The sequence below is a fragment of the Oncorhynchus gorbuscha genome, linkage group LG26 (genome assembly GCF_021184085.1).
Source record: "Oncorhynchus gorbuscha isolate QuinsamMale2020 ecotype Even-year linkage group LG26, OgorEven_v1.0, whole genome shotgun sequence".
Classification (NCBI taxonomy): domain Eukaryota; kingdom Metazoa; phylum Chordata; class Actinopteri; order Salmoniformes; family Salmonidae; genus Oncorhynchus; species Oncorhynchus gorbuscha.
The window spans coordinates 35856528-35878454 of NC_060198.1; the positions used below are offsets into that span (position 1 = coordinate 35856528).

The following is a 21927-nucleotide window of genomic DNA, read 5'->3' on the forward strand; positions in this document are numbered from 1 at the left end:
TCTCCCTCACTAACTTTAGGCATCAGCTTACCGATCATCTCACCTGTATACAGCCCATCTGTAAATAGCCCACCCAACTACCTCATCCACGGTAGAGTTCAGGCAGTTAACCCACTGTTCCCAGGCAGTCATTGAAAATAAGAATGTGTCCTTAACTGACTTGCCTGGTTAAATAAAGGTAAAATAAAAAAATAAAAATCCCCACATTGTTATTTATTTATTTGCTCCTTTGCACCCCAGTATCTCTACTTGAACATTCATCGTCTGCTCATCTATCACTCCAGTATTTATTTGCTAAATTGTCATTATTTCACCACTATGGCCTGTTTTTTGCCTTACCTCCCTAATCTTACTACATATGCACACACTGTATATAGATTTTTCTATTGTGTTATTGACTATACGTTTGTTTATCCCATGTGTTACTCTGTGTTGTTTGTGTTGCACTGCTTTGCTTTATATTGGCCAGGTCACAGTTGAAAATGAGAACTTGTTCTCAGCTGGCCTACCTGGTTATATAAAGAATATAATAAAGAAAAAAATGTATTTTTAAAGACCTGCAGAGAAGAATGGGAGAAACTCCCCAAATACAGGTGTGCCAAGCGTGTAGTGTCATACCCAAGACTAGAGGCTGTAATCACTGCCAGAGGTGATTCAACAAAGTACTGAGTAAAGTGTCTGAATACTTAAGTAAATGTGATATTTCAGTTTTTTTAATACATTTGCAAACATTTCTAAAAACTTGTTTTTGTTTTGTCATTATTGTGTGTAGATTGACGAGAAAAACAACAACAATTTTATCAATTTTAGAATAAGGCTGTAACATAACGAAATGTGGAAAAAGTCAAGGGGTCTGAATACTTTCCGAATGTATTGTAAATAAGATGAGAAAGGCAATATCGCTGCTAAAATTTGAAAACAATGAATTATTAATTTTAACCGATAAATTCAAATTAAATAAGACTCGTGTGGTACATTACATCAATTGATAACAATGAACTCAGTAAATATAGCTGAGAAAGATTTGCTTTCATCTCAAATTATTCAAACAAAACGTCCCTAGCTCTCACACGGATGAGCTTTATACAACAGGAATGCTGCTGGAATGAGGCTGAGGGGGGCCTTTAGCTCCCAGTTCTCTCAGAGGAACTAACGCGTCGGCATGCCCAAATATGGAACGCGGATTTTCTCCTCAGAACGAAGTACTCGATCCCATCAATATGTATATATAGTTAATACATGGTATACATTATGTGGTCTCCTCCACGGTTACGTTAACCCCATCGCGACATTGTTCATTATATTTGCACACGGAACAATTAAAAATAATTTCAGCAGAACATTAGGCTAATAGCTATCCCCGCTACATACAATTCATCAAACAAACTTCCTGTAAAATTAACAAGTGAATTGCAACTAATCTTAAAGGTCACAATATAGTGTCCACATAATATGTAGGCCTAGGAAGCGCAGCTCAGCGTCTGATGGACAATGCCTATCAATTTGGAACAATGTAACAACGTGGACCGCGCAACATCACAATAACGTACTCTACTGCGGTTAAAAATGTAACAGTCAGATCACAAAACAACATATCAACAGCCTACGAACATATTGACAAATGGGTCTAAACCTCGTTGTGCATTAGTATGCACAGCGATTTCAATGAAGTAGGTGAAGAATGTATCTAAGTATATTCTTAATCCAGCCCTTGCTTCACTGTTCACTTTTCTTGCCTACATGAGCGTGTCAACGATCGGTTTATACAATCGAAGTGGTTCCTGGCAATCGCGTCATAACCCTGACGTTATGTTGTTGGGCGTGCACAAATAGTTTCTATCCAATCAATTCCCATTGCCAATCTTGACAGCATGTGTGTGGGCTGATTCGTTTTGCATGGCCAGTGCACCGGGTGGATGGAGATTTCGTTTATGGACCAATGGAATAGTCTAAAATAAATAGACTCCGCTCACCCGGGGCACCGGGCCATGCAACACGAACTCGCCCAATGTTTGGTGTGCATATAAAACGGCAAGTTACTAGCTGCTCACTCAGAGTGAATTTATCACATAGAACAACATACCGGGAACGCAACCTTATGTGTGGGTATAAAGTTTAGTGTTTTCTTATACAAGGTTGAGAAAGACAGTTCAAGACATTGGATCACGTCAATACTGCGGTCATTCATCTGTTAACAGCCTTCGTGGACCACTGCTCTGTTCTACATCTTGGATTTTCCCTCACACTTTTAGAAGTGAAATAATTTTTAGTTTTGAACTTGGGTCATTGCTGAAAAAGATATTTGCTGAAAAAGACCGGTGCTTGCGTTGACGCGTAGCCTACATTTTGCTGTCGCCGTCATTTGTTGACCAATATCCTGAGACTGTTTAAACAACTGGTAAGGTCACTTTCCTACGACTTTATGTCTACAAAAATGGAGCAGCCTTTTTATCATGACGACTCTTTTCTCTCGGCATACGGTCACTCTGATGCTGCATTGCACGACTACAAGCACCTAAAGCAGAATATGAATTTGAACATGACAGAGCCATATCGCAACCTCAAGTCTGACTTGTACCAGGCAGCGCACCAGGACTTCGGGTCACTGAAGCTTGCTTCCCCCGAACTCGAAAGGCTTATCATCCAAAACAGTAACGGTATAATTACTACTCCCACCCCAGGCCAGTACTTCTACAACCGGAGCATCACCGATGAGCAGGAGGGCTTTGCGGAGGGCTTCGTGAAAGCCCTGGATGAGCTCCACAAGATAAACCATATGCCCATAGCCCCGCCCAACGTGTCTATTGGAGCGGGTGGTGTGACGACCTGTTCGGCGGCGGCCTCTAGTGTCTTCGGCTCCTCCCTGCAGCCCGAGCCTCCAATCTACACAACACTGAACGCTTATTGCCCAAACACTAACCTCTCTTCCGCATCCAGTTACCCCAGTACCACCATCAACTACTTACCGCCGCTTCACCAGCAGAGCCATCACCAACAGACCTCGACGCACGCGTCACACCCCTTTCAGTACTCTCTACCTGGCGCTGGGGTCCATCCACAGCGCCTTGTGGCTTTCAAAGAAGAACCACAAACCGTCCCTGATCTACACAGCAGCGACGGTTCCCCGCCAATGTCCCCAATCGACATGGAAAACCAAGAGATAATCAAGGCCGAGCGGAAGAGGCTTAGAAACCGACTAGCAGCAACCAAATGCCGGCGCCGCAAACTGGAGCGCATCTCCCGACTGGAGGACAAGGTGAAAGTTCTGAAGTCGGACAATGCTGGGCTCTCCAATACGGCGACTGTGCTTCGTGAACAAGTCGCCCAGCTCAAACAGAAAGTCCTGACACATGTAAGCAGCGGCTGTCAGCTGATGTTGACGAGCAAAATGGAGGCATTTTAAATGGAGAGGCGAGGGCATTACGCAGAGTAATTCATGATTTAGACGTGACAACACTGGAGGAATGTTCTACATGAACCGCACTGCATTAAGCCATATACCGGCAGGCTATTGTTAGTAATGACAATACGGTCGTAGGCTGTGTGTTGGCTACTCTCATTTCGGGTAAAAGACTGACAGAAATGGTACTTCCGGATGCTGGACACCGCACAAGGGACCATATCATCCAAATACATGACAACAGGAACAGCATCTAGACGGAACATAGACACTAACACTGAGTGACTAGAAAAACAAACCAGAGACCGCTTGATGGGTTGGTTTGCTTAGGTATCAAATGGTATTGTTTGTCATTTTGCATATCGTCATGCAATGCTGCATTCATTAAATATGTAAGTTATTTTGTTTGCCAGGTTGATCCTGACAAATTCATATTTAGTCATGTTTACGATGTCTTTTTTTATTTGTGCAATGTATATTTAAGTAAAGTCTCTTTTCAAAATGATTTTGGCTTCATGTTTGTCTGTTGGTGTCATTATGCCATCCATGGTGTTTGATAAATGACATTTAGAAGTTGGTCGTTGGAGTAGGGTATATGCACAGATGATTTTACACATTTACTGAAGCCTAGTGTTATGCCTAAACAACCTAAAGCGTGTGAATTAAATAGGTTTAGTTCATGCTACTTTACAGTGATAAATTCTATGCAATCGATTCAGCGCCTTCATTTCCAGGACGTCAGCACGTTGCGTTACCTTTCCTTTACGCACAGCGTGTCCATATAGGGACATTTTTGGTTGCGATTACGTCACTGTGCGAAGATTTCTGGGAACTCCCGCCTTGCAAATTTGGTTTCATTCCACTTCATCTAACACTAACAATAAGAGGGTTTTGCTTAACGGAATTTCCAATATTATTATTGAAACTAAGCTGGCGCATAGGGTAATTAAGAACTGCGACAAGGAGCATGACAAGGAAACAAACTTTGACCAGATATGGACTTGGCACAGTCATAATTTCGCAAGGGTTAACAAATTACTACAAAGTTCAGCCACTAACTTTTCTTGGCTATTTTAAATTACAGTATATTACTACATTTTTCTTATGGCATGAAGTGGTCTACCACTAGACAAAAATATTCAGTCATCCCATATTCAAGGTGTCTGTCCTCAGTCCAATTCTCTGGTTGGATCATTATTTGTATAAAGACTGATGTCCAATGGCCACCAGCTCATTCTGGGCACATTGTTTCCCATGATGCCCAGCCAGGGTAAGTAAACATGGTGGTTGCGTACACACCACAGTTAAGACAGATTAGGGTCTTATATTTGAATGAGCGCACATGGAAGGAAGTGACAGTGGCCTTTGGAATGCCGGGGGTGTTTAAAGTTGCCACACCGCTTGGCAGAGCAGTAGAAGTGAGTGGGCATCTGGTGTGTGAGAGCATCTGTGTGTATGGTTGGGTTGGCATTGCCAAGGACAAGAACATTGTGGGGACATCAGAGAAATATGTGAGGCCCTGTTCTCTTTGAATTGAGTTAGGGATATGGGAAAAGTCTCATTTAAAGTCTAGTTAATTGAGGATTAGTCATCATACATTAACTTCTTATCCAAACAGTTTAAATTCAAGCCCTTCAAAGTTGGCAACAGTTGCAACTCCTGTTGTTTTTTGCGGTCTTTGGCAGACAGAGGAGTTATTGAGTATGCACAAGCTGTTCTCAGGAAACCAGGAGGGGAATTCTGTCCTGTTAAGCAGTTAATGATGTAGGCTACCGCAGCCAGCTAGGCAAACAACCCAGCCAAGCCTGCTCTCCACAACCTTCAACACACTTGAGAAGAAAATAAAAGAAAACCACTTCAAAAGAATCGCTGAACGCTGGGGTTTTGACACACTTTCTCACCTCAGCTGTTTTGGAGAGAGGTTAAATCTTTTTTTAAACATTTTTTATGCCCCAATATGGAAAATATCAGCTACGACACCTACGTGTATTCCATTTGTGTATCTTTCAGTTTAAATAGTCCTACTAGTATTCATAAAAACAAGTGCAGTTTGTGTTTTAGTAAAAAAATCTTGTAAGATTTTCTATTTATTTATTTTGTTATAACACATACATAATTAAAATGTGATAGTCGAGCTAAGGGGTCCTAATTTAACACTTCTCTTTCCTATACCAATTTATTGTACTCTTCTATTGTTTTCACTTCTTAACACATTGGTGGGAGTGTAAATGTTCCATTGCCAGATGGAACCAATGTTTTTTGGATACTTGATTTCTCAGATCCCACCAAGGGGGAAATACATAAACATGATGTTACCATGGTTATTTATGTATAGGCCTACACAATATGTATAAATACACACGCACAACCTGCCCATTTCAGCTTCTTGCTACCACAGCCCACAGCCATCAGTGTCTGTGGGAACATCTGTGATGCAGGTGATGATGTATGAAGATCTGGGGTGGGTTTATTTTCCTCCCCTATAGCCCCCTTTCACTCCTACAGGCCTCACTCTCTCGCTCCATCTCCCACATTTCTCTCGCATCATACATATTCCTCCCACCTCACCATGGCCATCTGAGCTTCTTTCAATAATTACATAACTCATTTCAGAGACATTTAGACCTACGTAGGACAATGCAGATTGAATGGGATTTTGCATGCTGAATGTGTACGTGAAGGCGACATAGGTCTTCAATAGGAATCGTCTAAAACACTACTACAAGCTTTTTCCATCGATCTCAAACCGAGGGAGGTAATCCCATAATCTTTTAAAGACAGTCAATTTGTGATAAGTAGGAGTCTACATAATGTCTGGTTTCTCAGTCCCATATGTCACCAGAGGAGTGAGTTAAGTTGTAATAGAATGGAGTTGACATGCAGTGTAAAGTGTGCAACTCACCATGAATGACCTCTGGAACACAGGGATCAGATTATAACCTCTTCTGAGACATGCAGGGTTCACTATCACCCTGGGAGATACAAGAAGCAGTTTGGTCATAACAAGTGGGGTCATTCAAAAATAGAGAATGTTTATAATATATTATAATATTAAAACTTTAAAAGGGCAACTACACTTCCAGATCTGGCCTCGTTTTAGATTAGGTTAATTAAGAAATGCTAACGGCCATGACTGAATTCAATGTATGAGTTGATATCAGGATGTGGTTTGATGTGTGTGTGTTCGCAGGTGGGATGAGTTAACCAAACTATTTAGCCAATTAGCTTCAGCCGACTGGTGTCCGACTGTGACAAGGTTGGTTAGGGCAAATTGGGGACTGTCAATAAACTACACAATGTAAATGTGAATATTTTCATGTTGTACACCTTTTAGTTCTCGTCATGCTTTACATTTTTGTATTATAATTTCTACAATTTATAGTTGGTTTGAGGTGTTTAAGTCATTGAAATTTGCAGCTATTGGAATTTTATCATATTGTCCCATCTACATTGTGTAATTTAGCAATGGTCCCTAACTAGCCCTATTGGTACAGTATATCCAAAGTCAACCCAAGCACAGGCATTACAATTGGGTCACATGCAGCTGCACTCCTAATGAATTATTACTTGTGTGCTGCCAGCTGTGGGCAGGATTGAAACAAACCCAACCTTCGTTTACATTGTGATGCAGTCAGGACCACAAGTCCCACAAAACTCAGTTTTGGATGAGACTACGACCAAAATTATTCAATTTACACATTATACTAAATTTAGACAGCAGAATAAATGTCTCTGACTCGATGCCACACAGGCGGATTTCTAAATGAGAGGTTGTTTTTTAGGGGCAGTTGCTCTTTAAAACTAATTTATTTGTATCATATCAGTAAACAAAACCTATACAAAACCAGTGTTCCAGAAAAACAGAGACATTGCTTGTTGCATGTGTGCATACCACCATCTAGTGGTTAGTAACTAAAGCTTACTATTAACTCTATACCAGTGTTAATGTCATACTCCAATAGAAAAGTACTGAATAAAACACTTGGTTTTAAACTATATTTTCTTTAAAAAGGCAAAAGCAACTTCCAAATGCTTCATCACTACAAAACTAGAGAAAAATGTAGCTATAAATTCTGTTTTTTTTATTAACATTCAAGTTCATCAACAAAACCACTAACATTGAGTGGCTGCTGCCAACACACTGACTCAACTCCAGCCACTTTAATAATGGGAATTGATGTAAAATATATCACTAGCCACTTTAAACAATGCTACTTAATATAATGTTTACATACCCTACATTATTAATCTCATATGTATACTGTATATACTGTACTCTATCATCTACATGTAATACATGTATCACTAGCCACTTTAAACTATGCCACTTTGTTTACATACTCATCTCATATGTATATACTGTACTCGATACCATCTACTGCATCTTGCCTATGCCGCTCTGTACCATCACTCATTCATATATCTTTATGTACATATTCTTTATCCCTTTATTCTTGTGTGTATAAGGTAGTAGTTTTGGAATTGTTAGTTAGATTACTCGTTGGTTATTACTGCATTGTCGGAAGTAGAAGCACAAGCATTTCGCTACACTCGCATTAACATCTGCTAACCATGTGTATGTGACAAATACATTTGATTTGATTTGAAAAGACTCACATAGCACTGTTTGAATTGTAATCAAATCAAATGTTAGTTGTCACTTGCACCGAATACAACCTTACAGTGAAATGCTTAATTACAAGCCCTTAACCAACAATGCAGATTTAATAAAAAAATAAGTGTTAAATAAAAATGAGATAATTAAAAATGACTGGAGAACAGCAGTAAAATAAGTCCGATGATGGAACCAACACCAAGCCTAATACACAAATAATATATCATTTTCAAGAAGTCTCACAAAACACATCCCCACTGACTGTGTAGTTTACACAGAATCAATGCGATGAGCAGACTCAGTCAGTCAGCGATCCAGCTAACAACAGTAAGTGCTCAGTTAGTACCCTGTATAGATGTAGCACCTCTAAGGAGGTGTGGATGGATCAGTTCTGTTTGGAGAAAAACTCCTTGCTCTTCTGGACGTTTGGGACGATGGTGTCTCTCCCTGGTCTCCATCCTGCTGGGCAAACTGTAAAGAACAAGTCACACATCTGCCCTGTGAACATACAGTGTATATCAAACACATTTGCTCACTAAATGTACTGTATATTCTAATAAGAATGGGAACTGAGCTGAAGAGGGGCTAGAGGTCAAGTAGCACTAGAGTGCATACAATGGAGGTCTATTGGTGCCTAACAATATGAGTTTCCTGCCATGTCCTGAGATGTCTGCACATCCTACTCTAAATGCCCAACCTGTTCTCTGTCCCCTCCTCCTCTCACCCTCTCAAAACTTGTCAGTGTACTGGAAGGCCTGCACCAGGTGCAGTGTCTCATCCACATAGCACCCCACTGGCAGGTCGTTGATGGGGATCTGTCTCGGGATGCCCTTGTCATCAATCACAAACAGACCTCTGGGCAGTTTGGAGGAAGGTTAGAACAGGTTTAGGGCTGAGCACTTTATAAAGGTCAGGAAATGGGCAGCTGTGAGTGAGTGAGTGAGTGAGTGAGTGAGTGAATAGGATTGTAAGACTTGTCCCAGAGCTTGGTAACAGACCTGTAGGCTACACCCTCATCCTCCTTCAGCACTCCGTAGTCCCTGGAGATGGCCTGGGTGGGGTCAGCCAGCAGAGGGATCTTCATAGGGCCCAGACCTCTGTCTTTCCTCTCTGTGTTGATCCTGCACAGGAGGGGGAGAGAGACCTGGACAGCGCATGAAACATGAACTTCCGATAAGAGTTTGGTAGAGTTAAAGCTAGTATTAAACATTAAACTGTTCTATCAATCTACTGCATTCCAAACATTGTAAGATAAAACGTGTAATCTACAATAGCCGAATAAAATAACACTGCAGTTCACACAGCCAACAACCAAACTAGCTTAGGCTGTCTGATCTATTACCCCTCTCTACAGTCTAGCCTACTCCACCTCGTCTGTCAGCAGTTTGATAGTGTCAGTAGAGTGTAGAGGTACACATGCTATTGCTACTTTCTTAGGTCACCGCCACACAAGTAATAAGAAATAGTACAGGTGTCTGAGTTTGTGTCAAAGAAAGTGCACAATCAAGTGGCAACAGATCGTGGAAATGTATAGCACAGAGTTTCTAAACCCAGAGACACAACATCGCGAGACTTCCGGGAAAATGACCAAGCAGACTCGGCCGGAGTTTGAGAAGTCAATGAGAGAACTAACAAGTTCTTCCTTAGCTGTTAATTTTGTAAATATGAAAGCACAACCTAGATTCGAGCCAATGTCTTAGGTAGTTTAATATATTATTACCTGAACTTCGTGAAAGTGTCAAACTGACACGTTTACATTTTCGTCAAAAACAACTTTATAATTGACGGCATGCACATGCGCAGTTCGGCGTGAGAAGACCGTTAGACCCGATGACGTGTTTCTGCTCATGAGCTTTTAGCTAGCAAACGTCGCCATGACATCGCCTACAAAAGCGTGATCGGGATTTCTATAGGATAAACCGTTTCTGCCTATCTTCCTACTAGGCTACTGTTTTTGGGGGGGATATGCCGCACTCACATCCTAATCGGAACTAGGAAACTCGGAAATGTCAGACATGCTGATTCGTTTAACGCAGCACGTGTATAACTACAACTACACTGAACAAAAATATGAGTGCAACGTTTAAAGTGTTGGCCCCATGTTTCAGTAGCTGAAATATAAAATACAAGAAAACGTCCATACCGCACAGCTTATTTCTCAAAAACGTCAACATTTGTTTTTTATCCCTGTTAGTGAATATTTCTCATTTGCCAAGATCAAATGAGAAGTTTTTCTGTCTGCAATAAAACCCATTTGTGGGGAAAACCTCATTCTGATTGGCTGGGCCTGACTCCCCAGTGGGTGGGCCTGGCTGCCAAGTGGGTGGGCATATGCCCTCCAAGCAGTGGTGGAAAAAGTACCCAATTGTCATACTTGTGTAAAAGTAATGATACATTAATAGAAAATTAAGTAAAAGTGAAAGTCACTCAGTAAAATACTACTTGAGTAAAAGTCTAACAGTATTTGGTTTTAAATATACTTAAGTATCAAAAGTAAATGTGATTGCTAAAATATACTTAAGCATACCACTTTCTTGTTTTTTAAAATTTACAGATAGCCAGGGGCACACTCCAACACTCAGACATAATTTACAAATGAGGCATTTATGTTTAGTGATTCTGCTAGATCAGAGGCAATAGGGATGACCAGAGATGTTATCTTGATAAGTGCATGAATTTGACAATTGTCCTGTCCTGCTAGCATTCAAAATGTAATGAGTACTGTTGGGTGTCAGAGAAAATGTATGGAGTAAAAAGTACATTCTTTTCGTTTGGAATGTAGTGAAGTAAAAGTAAAAGTAGCCAAAAAAATACATAGTAAAGTACAGATACCCCAACAAAAACGACTTAAGTAGTACTTTGAAGTACTTTACACCACTGCCTCCAAGGTTCACCCATGGCTGCCCAGTCATGTGAAATCCATAGATAGGGCCTAATGATGTTATTTCAATTGATTTTAACTCAGTAAAATCTTTAACATTTCTGCATGTTGTGTTTATATTTTTGTTAAGTATAGTTCATATTTCAGAAAAATGTCTGAGTTTCCTAGTTCCGACCAGCAAGTGAACATGGCATTTCATGTATAACTATAGACTGGGATGTGCACCCATCAAGGATTCATGCTTCGAACACACCATGTCATTGCATTTTGGTACACCAGAATTCATCAAATCAAGTCAAACTTTATTAGTCACATGTGCCGAGAACAACAAGTAACCTTAACCAACAGTGCAGTTCATGAAGAGTTAAGAAAATATTTACCAAGTAGACTCAAATAAAAAGTAATAATAAAAAAGTAACACAATAAGAATAACAATAATGAGGTTATATACAGCGGGCACCTGCACTGAGTCAGTGTGCGGGGTACTGGTTATTTGTACATGTAGGTGGGGGCGAAGTGATTATGTATAGATAATAAACAGCGAGCAGCAGCACTGTACAAAAGGGGGGGGGGTCAATGTAAATTGTCTGGTGGCGACAATTACATTAATTTCCAATGAAACGCTGCGTTTGCCTTGCACTGCGTTGCAGAACTGCGTTCGGTGTGGTGCATATCATTTATCGAACGCATGCGTCAAACTGTATGCCTTGACAGAAATGGTTGCAGAAGCTGAATGTTGAACTTTTGTTGCATACATATCTAGATGATGTTGTTAACTATTTTGTGCAAAAGCGTCAGAAAGACTACCATCCGGTTTGTGTGAACTCAGTGCGGTTCGCTTATTATTTTGTGTAGTGTGAATACTCCAAAGGACCTCAAAGAAAGCGAACCGAACTCGTTGGTCTGAGTTCAGGTTCGCTTAAATTTTATAGTCCTGTTCCCATTTTTTTAGGACAATGTGAACACAAAGCTCCCCAGGATCGCTTGACATACACTAGACTAATGGACCACCGATTCCCCTGACATAACCAATCACATTGATGCCACGAAAGACAGAAGATGATGATGTGCAGGTTCGCAGAAAAAACGTGCTATTTTTCGATGTTGATTAGCGATTGTCGAGAATGCACAGAAATGTCAAAATTGTGCGCGCTAACCAAGGTTGCCAGGTGCACAGTGTTTCCTCCACACTTTGGTGCGGCTGGCTTCCGAGTTGGATGTGCGCTGTGTTAAGAAGTAGTGCGGCTTGGTTGGGTTGTGTATCAGAGGACGCATGACTTTCAACCTTCGTCTCTCCCGAGCCCGTACGGGAGTTGAAGCGATGAGACAAGATATTAACAATTGGATACCACGAAATTGGGGAGAAAAAGGGGTAAAATTAAAAAACAAAAACAAAAAAAATAGTGTCTTCTGACTACAAATATTATGTACCATCTTTGAACTTTTAGGACAGACACTTCAAAACCTTATTCCATGTGATTTATTTTTGGACACTATTATGTTGTTGCCATTTATGAATGCGTAATTCAACGTGTTTCTATGGGCTATAGTAGTAAAGGCCAAATTCAATATACAATTCTAAATCAAATATCAAATAGCTAAATGATCCATGGTATCAGCGGTTTAGACCTTCAAGCAATAAAGCATAGACAGGCCTAATGATTTTGAACAATGATTTGACAAGCAATGTATTCTACTGCTGGAGTTCAATGACACTGCCCCTTGACAATATTTTTAATAAAGTGCAAAGGGAAAAAAGGCCTGTCAGAGTCTACAGACCCGCTGTGTAAAATGATATAGAGCTACATGTAACTGGCAGAATAAAGGAAACACCACCCACATAAAGTGTCTTAATAGGGCGTTGGGCACCACGAGCCAAAACAGCTTCAATAAACCTTGGCAAAAATTATACAAGTGTCTGGAACTCTATTGGAGGGATGCAACACCATTCTTCCACGAGAAAGTCCATCATTTGGTGTTTTGTTGATGGTGGTGGAAAATGCTGTCTCAGGCATCACTCCATAATCTCCCATAAGTGTTCAATTTGGGATGAGATCTGTTGACTGAGAAGGCCATGGCATATGGTTTACATCATTTTCATGCTAATCAAACCATTCATTGAATACTCGTGCCCTGTGGATAGGGGCATTGTCATCCAATGGGGGCATAGCTATGCTAGCCAAAATAATTGCCTGCCCAGATTGATGGGATGTTAAAATGCTTAATTAACTCAGGAACCACACCTGTGTGGAAGTATCTGCTTTCAATATCCTTTGAATCCCTCATTTATTCAAGTGTTTCCATTATTTTGGCAGTTGCTTGTACATATTTATAATCTCCCCGTAATGTACTGTACATGGGCAGAAACATGGACTATCAATCCTAGGAATTATACAGAAGAACGAAGGGAGTGTGCCTTGATAATAGGCAGGAGAATTGGAGAGGGTGGAGCAGGCTGCAATTGCACACACACACACATACGCACACGCACACACACGCACGTAAGCACGTGCACACACACGCACACGCACACACACACACACACACACACACACACACACACACACACACACACACACACACACACACACACACACACACACACACACACACACACACACACACACACACACACACACACACACACACACACACACACACACACACACTCTCTCAAACTACTAATTTGAGTGTCACAAGAACAACCATATTGATGGCTTTAACCTCTGATGTGGCGCCTTTGTAATTTGAACAATACATATACTATTTTTATTCACTCCCATAATCAAACTGTCAAGCTGTCTGCCTGCTTGAGCTGGACTGGTGAGAACGTCAGAGGTGGACCGACCCTTCGGCCGTGTTGGGTGATGACATCATCCCTGGAATACACAGTGTTCTTATCCTGAGGTGACAGGTCAAACGGTTGGACAGTGCTGCATATGGAGAACACAGAACACGTATTTGCTATGTCTTTTGATCTGGCAATGGCTCTAATAACAACACAATAGCAAAGACCAATGGAATGATTTTGAAATCCATTGTTTATTGAGGATGTCAAGAAACAAAAGAACCCCAAATAGGTATTCATGTCACACTCAGACAAACAGGTTCCCTTTTGGTCCTCCCTTCTATAGACATTCTATAGAGTTTGGCTCTAATTCTACTTCACAGCATTTTGAATGACATTGCCTGAATAGAGTTCCGATGCATTATCATACTAACACAAAAGCCTTACTGGCATGAGTCATGTTTCTACATCAGCAGTCTAAGTCTGTCCTTTGCGCAGATTCTCTTTCTGAAATTCAAGACTTCCTCCAGCTATAAAGAATACTTCATCATTTTTTTTTTTTACATCTGACTCCTATGCTTGCAGGATGGCAACCACTCTAGTGATGTGGCTGTGCAGCACACACACACCCTACCCCCCTCCTCCACTCTCAAACATTTCATGACAAGAAAACAGTAGTACATTACGTTATATCACAACAGCTAAGTATGCCAAGCATGTTGACAGTTGTACAGGTATGTCTAAAAAAAAAGTGTTTAGGATTGAGGAATAGAGGAATTTTGGACACTTCAGTATGGATATGGATATATCTCCTGTATGCCTAGTCTGATGGCATAGTTACACCATACAGTTTAGAAACTACTGCAGTCCACTGATGGGTAAACACAACTCTACAGTATGATATGTATCGAGGCAGTCCCAGGCACCTCACAAGATGATAGATATTTTCATTTGTAGGCCTACTAATGTAGCTGCATGACTACATATGTTTATAATCAGCTTACATGACTGACAATTACATGCCAAACATTGATGTCGATCATGAATGGTGTCACCTGTTTTTAGCTTACTTTATTACATTTATTAGCTTACTTTATTACATTTACTTTTACAGGGACAGGGAACATTAATCAACATTACTACTGTATAAAAGTTTTAGCCAGCCGGCTAATTCTCAACTGCAGTCCCTGGGCCAAGTACCATGTAACAACAGACTGTAATACAACATGATGTCATACACTTTGATTGTAGCTGTTGATTGTTTAACCTTTCATAATAATGTTACGGTCAATGTCATTATTCGTACATTATTTACACAGTGTTAAGGGCATGTCATGTCATAATGGTTTATATGTTTGGTAATACTTCAAAACATGGAGCGTCTCTAAGCAACATTTGATTGATGGGTTATAATGGTGAGTCATGAGAGGTACAGTATGTGAGGTAAGGTTAGTTATAGGAGCAAGATATGACAACCCCAGCTTGGGGACAGAGCTACAGATTCAGAGATCAGATTCTGTCAGTTCATCTACAGCCCACTCCCACTACCCTCCACATCATCCACCACGACCGAGCGTTTCCGCATCACAATGTTGCCGTTGCTCCTCCGCGCCTGCAGGGGCAGTGTGGCAGGCTTGGTCTGGGGCTGCGTGTGGCAGGGGGCACGATACTGAGGCAAGCCACTCTTGGTGGTGTCCAGCTCCTCTGGGTCTTCCTCCAGGGCCCTGAGGGCAGCGATCACCTCCCTGTCCGAGGGGCTGAGGGTCAGGCATCCACAGGGACGTCCACCATTACCATTGCTAATACCCTCACCCCCCTCCCGTTCCTCCTCCTCATCCTCCACCGTCATGAAGGCGTCCCCCCACAGGCTCTCACACAGGTCCCGGCCGTGCTGGTACATCTGTGGTAGCAAAGAGCAAATCATTGGAGGTGTAGTTTGACATTTGATTCAATATGACCCTTATCTGTTCTGTGTGTTGCAAAGTTAAGTTAAGATTAAGGCACTTGTTTTAATTGGGACTATTGATTACACAAAGGTGTACCTTTTCTGAAAAAACAGAACAAAGCCTTTGCCAGGCAGCAGCTGCCACTCCCACCCCTCTCTCACCCATCCATTAGTGCCCTCATCATACAGAGTAAGGCTTTTAGAGACACGGGGGAGCAGCACACAAGGTCATGCTTCATCTGTCATCTAAAAGCCAGCTGATAGAGAGAAATAAACATGTTTTTCCCTTCACTTTAATCCAAATTCAGGTTTTAGGGCCAAAAAAACATCATTAAGTCTACATTTCTCAGAAAAGCTTGATATTGGAAAAGCTTATTAGTAGAATGGTAGTGACACCATGGGTCTACACATTTACAGATGTAGGTTCTTAATTTGATCACTCTTTGTTGCTGAGAATTTTCCTGTACCCCGAGCAATGCAGATGAGCTTTGTTATTTAGATAAATGAACTGAAAACCCAATCTAACAATTCTACAATTATATTAACAGTATTACACTTTTCATGTAGCCTACTTTTGGCCAGCTAATAGCTTAACCACAGCTCCAGCTACATTATGGACTAAGCACTTAAATCCTGTTGCTGAATGATTATTTTGCTGTGACAATATAGGTCAAATGAAGCTCTGATATATATATAAGCTCTGATTCTCTGGGGAGTGAGTCATCCCCACTTTGTAAGAAGTGCTACCATTACAACTCTCCTCTCTCCTCCCTCCTCTCCCCTCCCTCCTGCCTCCCCCTCTCCTCTCCTCTCCCTCTCTCCTCTCTCTCTCTCTCATCCCTCCCCACTCCCCCCCCTCCCCCTCCTCTCCCCATCTCCTCTCTCCCCCATCTCCTCTCTCCTCCCTCCCCCTCTCCTCTCCCCCTCTCCCCTCTCTCTCTCTCTCCTCTCCCCTCTCCTCTCCCCCTCTCCCCTCTCTCCTCTCTCCTCTCTCCTCTCTCCTCTCTCTCTCTCCTCTCCCTCTCCCCTCTCCTCTCTCCTCTCTCCTCTCTCCTCTCTCCTCTCTCTCTCTCTCCCCCTCTCTCCTCTCTCTCTCATCCTCTCTCCTCTCTCCCACTCTCCCTCTACTCTCTCATCCTCTCCTCTCTCCCCACTCTCCCTCTTCTCTCTCTCCTCTCTCCTCTCCTCTCCTCTCCTCTCCTCTCTTCTCCTCTCTTCTCTTCTCCTCTCATCCTGTCTGTCTGAGGGATAAGGAGTGAATGAGTCACCTAAAACATTTAGGAAGCACTGCTATATTGACTGTGTTAAAAGGACAGTGCTGTTGCTGTGCAGCAGATAGCTACTAGCTGGTCTTATTACTAGCCTCCTCTCCTGAGGTGGCCATGGTCATGTGCCTAACCCTAGTGCCTAACCCTGACCTTACATTTGTTTTCATTAATTTTTACAATATAGAAAATATTTTTACTTTGCCGTTGCCTGAATCTAGAGGAAATCGCTCAGTTCTGCCTTAAGGATAAGATTCATCCCAATAAATGTCAACCTGCTGTTATCGCAACACAGGCTTGCCAGTCTGTGGGCATGTTAGTGCAGAGTCACTGCCCACTTCATAACCAGTGTTTGAGTGGAGAGCATGAAGAGAGTGTTGGTTTCCTTGTTGATGATGTTAAGAAGCCCCAGCACATTGCTGTGGCCAGTGAGAATATGGAGAGGAGCCAGCAGAGCTTACAGATGACGAGGGAGAAAGCCAGAGAGGAGCCTGGGAGAAGGGCCAGGGGGACGTTTTCATGGTTTGTACGTGTGTGTGCAGTATTGTATGTGCATGTACTAATGTTTTTGTGTGTGTCTAGCTTATGTGGGAATGCAATATGTGCATGTGTTTGTTTGTGTGTGTGTGTAGCCTATATGTGAGTGCAGAATGAGCATGTGTTTGTTTGTGTGTGTGTGTAGCCTATATGTGAGTGCAGAATGAGCATGTGTTTGTTTGTGTGTGTGTGTAGCCTATATGTGAGTGCAGAATGAGCATGTGTTTGTTTGTGTGTGTGTGTAGCCTATATGTGAGTGCAGAATGAGTATGTGTTTGTTTGTGTGTGTGTGTAGCCTATATGTGAGTGCAGAATGAGTATGTGTTTGTTTGTGTGTGTGTGTAGCCTATATGTGAGTGCACAATGTGCATGTGTTTGTTGGTGTGTGTGTTTTCCGTGTATATATTTGGAGCCTGCCTGTGCTGTGTACAGTAGCCCTGAGGCAGACTGAAGCGCTGTCATCTCGATTAGAGAGGACATGTGAATGCGTGAGGTGCAGTTAGCATCCCATTTCCTTCCTCTAATGAGGAATCAAGTGAAACATTCCAGTCTAACCTACAAACTGTTTACCTCAGAATAATTGTTTTTTGAACAGCTGAAGATCATTAAAATAGCCGTCATTAAAATGCCAGGACACAAATAGCTTCCAACCTCATTTGAGTTCCATTGAGTCAGTTGCTCTTAAGAAAAGGGTCAAACTAATGAATAGCATAAATCTGTGAACATATTGTTATTGTGTTAACAATATTTCTATTAGATGTGAGTTGTTTTGTTCAAACATTCTGACTCCTCCTTTTGGGGTCTTTTGAAGGTCTCTGTGTAGCAGGACCCTCATATTCAGAGCAGCTTAACTTTCATTGAATGGCCTCACAATAATTACGTTTTTATTTGGTATATTTGTGGTTCCCTGACCTGTCTCTTCCACATAAACATACACACACTCCTGTCACCTCTCATCATCACATCCAACCACTGATTACGTGTGTGTGTGTGTGTGTCAGAGGGGGCTGGTGGGAGGAGCTATAGGAGAACGGGCTCACTGTAACGGCTGGAATGGAATCAATGGAACCGTTGTTTTTCCATGTGTTTGATGTGTTTGGTACCATTCCATTCATTCCAATACAGCCATTACAATGAGCACGTCCTCCTACATCTCCTCCCATCAGCCTCCTCTGGTGTGCGTGCATGTTTGTGTGTGACTGGGAGGTTCGCAGTTGGTCCCAGCTGTGCACACGCCCTGGGTCACTCTGCCTCTTTTTATATCCTCCTCTGTCCAGTGGAACAGTACAGAGCAGAGCCCAGGGGCGGACTGGCAATCTGGCATTCTGGACAAATGCCAGGCAGGCTGGACCATTTTTTATCACAGTGGGCCTGTCTAACTTGGATTTTTTTGTGCAAAATAATCATTATCTGGCTAATAATGGGGGCCTCAAGGAAAGAAATGGGCCAATGTGGGGGCCTCGAGGAATGAAATGAGCCGGTGTGGGGACCTCGAGGAAAGAAATGGGCCGGTGTGTGGGCCTCAAGGGAGAAAAAAAGCAGGTTTGATAGAAATGCCAGGGCCGATTTCTGGTCCCAATCCTCCCCTGGCAGAGCCCCTCCTTTATTCCACTGAGCCAGGCTCTGTGTCCTTAGCCCCTCACTGACCACTGAGACCAGCAGCCACTGAGACCACTCAGCTATACTACCATGATTCTTTGCTAACCTAGCCTTGCATGCCAGGCTTCTATATCTTCCTACAGCTCTATCATAAGAGACACAGCTGGAGAAAGAGACTAGGACGGTTCTTAACTTCCTCAAAGAAATTAACAATTGAGTCTAAATATCTCTTTTTGAAAAAAAAAATATATATTTATAGCAAGGTTAAAACACAGCTCAACACAGCATTACAGCCAACTCAACATGGCTCCCTCCCATGAGACTGGCTGCTGCCCATCCAATCAACAGCCTACCTGCTGATACGGCACACAGTTCCCAGTGCAGTTCTGTCCTCTGGGGTCTCTGGCCCAGTTACGAGCACATGTCATGTCCATCCTGCAGGCCTCATACCTGAAGAAAAATGTTATGTTGCAATGACCAGATGACAGATCAACATTTGATACTGCTGGATGATGTGATTAGCGCAGAGCCTTCAGTACAGTTTACATTGGGGACCCTAGATTATTGTAGTGAGCTCACCAGTCACGGCAGAAGCTGTGGCACAGTGGCACGGCCTGCATGGAGGACTGGAGGTGAGAGTGTGGCCAGCGGGCTGCATCAGGGGAACAACGGTAGAAACAGGTCACACGCTTCAGGAAGTCCTCACACCTGGTCATAGAGATGGATGAGAGAGAGAGAGAGAGAGAGAGAGAGAGAGAGAGAGAGAGAGAGAGAGAGAGAGAGAGAGAGAGAGAGAGAGAGAGAGAGAGAGAGAGAGAGAGAGAGAGAGAGAGAGAGAGAGAGAAAGACCACAGCATGTAACTCTCTTTGCTCCAGCAGTGTAATGGTTTTGTCTCTGCTGGCTATTGGCTTTGATGTGATAGATTGAAAATATTGGTTATATCAGCTAGTCATGATCAAAGACTTACTTCGGGCTCAGTTTCCCACACTTGTCCCAGGGGCTGTTCTTCTCACTGGTCATGGGATTAAGATCCTGGATGTCATCCCCTGAACAACATGCATCTGATGAGAGAACAGATATGGATAGATTATGACCATGGGGAGACACCTCATCTCATATGAGGATTGAGGATTTAGATAGCAAACTTCCAACAGCAGTTTTCTCTCATTATCATGGTTTGACAATGCATGTTGTTGTCTTTAAAAAGCACAGTGCTCTCACTCACTCTCAGCATAGATTGTGCACTCTTTCAGGTGAGGTTCCTGGCTGGGCGTGGCCTTCTGTCTACCGTCCTGTAGACACGCACCCTCCAAACACAAAATGCGACCAATCAGGGTAGCCGCTAAATATGCACAGACCAACGGTAGGGAGTTTGACGTGATAGCCATTTCTTCAACCTGCGATACGTTCAGCTAACCGGCTATAATCAGGACCTTGGACAGCGGAACCGGAGACAAAGCGGGTTCAGTGAACCATTCAACATGAAGATCAGTTTTGTAAATAATGTGACATTTGAACGTTTCTCTATTGCCTATAGCACTAAAGAGAATGTTTCCCTCAAAAAGGGAGTAAGGTCAATCACCACTGATCAAAAACTGTCTTGTCTGCCCATAACATAGCTTGTATTCAATGACGTACCATGGAGCATCTAGCCTGAATAAGGAGATTCAAAGATTGGTGTGATGTATGACACAGCCTGTGAAATATTAAGCTATAGCCTATCTAGCCATTGGATAACGCTAAGCATGCATAACAACAACTGATTAAATCATAAATATGGTATTTTCTTATGAACTTCCGTTTAAGTATTTTATAGAAAATGAGTTACAGACATTTCAGACACATTTCAGAGTTTACTAAGCGCTTTGTTAGATGTATAACAATGTAGGCTGGTTATTGTAGATCGTCTGTATGTAGGCTACTTGAGGCTATCAGCTACAAACCTACAAATGACTGACTTTCTTTCAGTTAAACTATGACCATACCCGACAAACTAAACTATCAACTAATAATTTGACGAGAAAATCATTAAGACTTGAACAAATGCAAAGATAGTCTACTGTAAAACCATGTTTGATTAGCTTTAAACAAAATAACGGGCATGACAAGATTTCACACCACAACATCCCAACTGCGTAGTTTGCAATCTATGTCCATTTGTTTATTTTCCACTATCAACAAAAATACTTTACGCCTCGCCTGCCTTAACCTACCTGTCCGTGGGAGAAACCGTTTTCCTTTTGATTCTGCTTGGTCTTGTGCGACGTGTCTCCTCAGCTTTGGAATCGTCGTCGAATCAGCACCACTCTACGCAGCTCTTCCTCCGGGCTGAATGCTTGTTATGATCTCTTCTTCCCAGGGGCAGCACGACAGTTTCTCACTGGTTTAACCGAAGGACATCTAAGCTCCTGGCCACCTCCCCCACCTACCTCCCCTTGCTGGTAATCCATATCACACACACACACACACACACACACACACACACACACACACACACACACACACACACACACACACACACACACACACACACACACACACACACACACACACACACACACACACACACACACACACACACACACACACACACACACACACACACACACACACACACACACACACACACACACACACACACACACACTTGTATCATATACATTAGAAAAATATCCATGTAATATGATGACCTTTAAATGATTTGGCCTGAGCATATTATGTCCAAGTAGTGTCATTCTGTATCAATCACCAGTTACTGAAAAACACCAGGATGTGGTTGTCAGTGGATTGGTCAAATTGATTTGTTCCTATATGAACATGTTGGCGCGGCGTTGTCCTTGGTATAAATGCATCCTCCTCAAGTACTGAGTCACCTGTCCTCCCCTCCTCCCTCAAA

At 42.3% G+C, this 21927-nt stretch overlaps 2 protein-coding genes and 1 pseudogene across 2 annotated transcripts; 1 reads left to right on the forward strand and 2 right to left on the reverse strand.

The window, feature by feature from the left end:
- Window positions 1–2035: 2035 nt before the first annotated feature.
- LOC124015881 (transcription factor jun-B-like) lies at window positions 2036–3905 on the forward strand. The gene has a single exon (XM_046331363.1). The coding sequence runs from the start codon at window positions 2423–2425 to the stop codon at window positions 3401–3403; it is 981 nt and encodes a 326-aa protein (XP_046187319.1). The 5' UTR covers window positions 2036–2422; the 3' UTR covers window positions 3404–3905.
- Window positions 3906–7889: 3984 nt separating this feature from the next.
- On the reverse strand, window positions 7890–9517 carry LOC124015882 (annotated as a pseudogene).
- A 4402-nt stretch (window positions 9518–13919) lies between these two features.
- Window positions 13920–21407, reverse strand: LOC124015139 (riboflavin-binding protein-like). Its single transcript, XM_046330107.1, has 6 exons — window positions 21245–21407; window positions 20257–20464; window positions 19999–20092; window positions 19610–19738; window positions 19384–19480; window positions 13920–15584 (listed from the first exon to the last, which is right to left on the reverse strand). Exons 2-6 carry the CDS (start codon window positions 20417–20419, stop codon window positions 15213–15215), a joined length of 855 nt encoding a protein of 284 aa, XP_046186063.1. The 5' UTR covers window positions 20420–20464; window positions 21245–21407; the 3' UTR covers window positions 13920–15212.
- Between the last annotated feature and the right edge of the window lie 520 nt (window positions 21408–21927).

Bases quoted from the DNA above. Each gene is read 5' to 3' on its own strand.
- LOC124015881 (XM_046331363.1), top strand. From the start codon at position 2,423: ATGTCTACAAAAATGGAGCAGCCTTTTTATCATGACGACTCTTTTCTC.
- LOC124015139 (XM_046330107.1), bottom strand. From the start codon at position 20,419: ATGGCTATCACGTCAAACTCCCTACCGTTGGTCTGTGCATATTTAGCG. The intron at 19,739-19,998 runs GTAAGTCTTTGA...CTCTATGACCAG, and splicing joins TGTGGGAAACTGAGCCCGAA to GTGTGAGGACTTCCTGAAGC. The intron at 19,481-19,609 runs GTGAGCTCACTA...ATTTTTCTTCAG, and splicing joins CACAGCTTCTGCCGTGACTG to GTATGAGGCCTGCAGGATGG.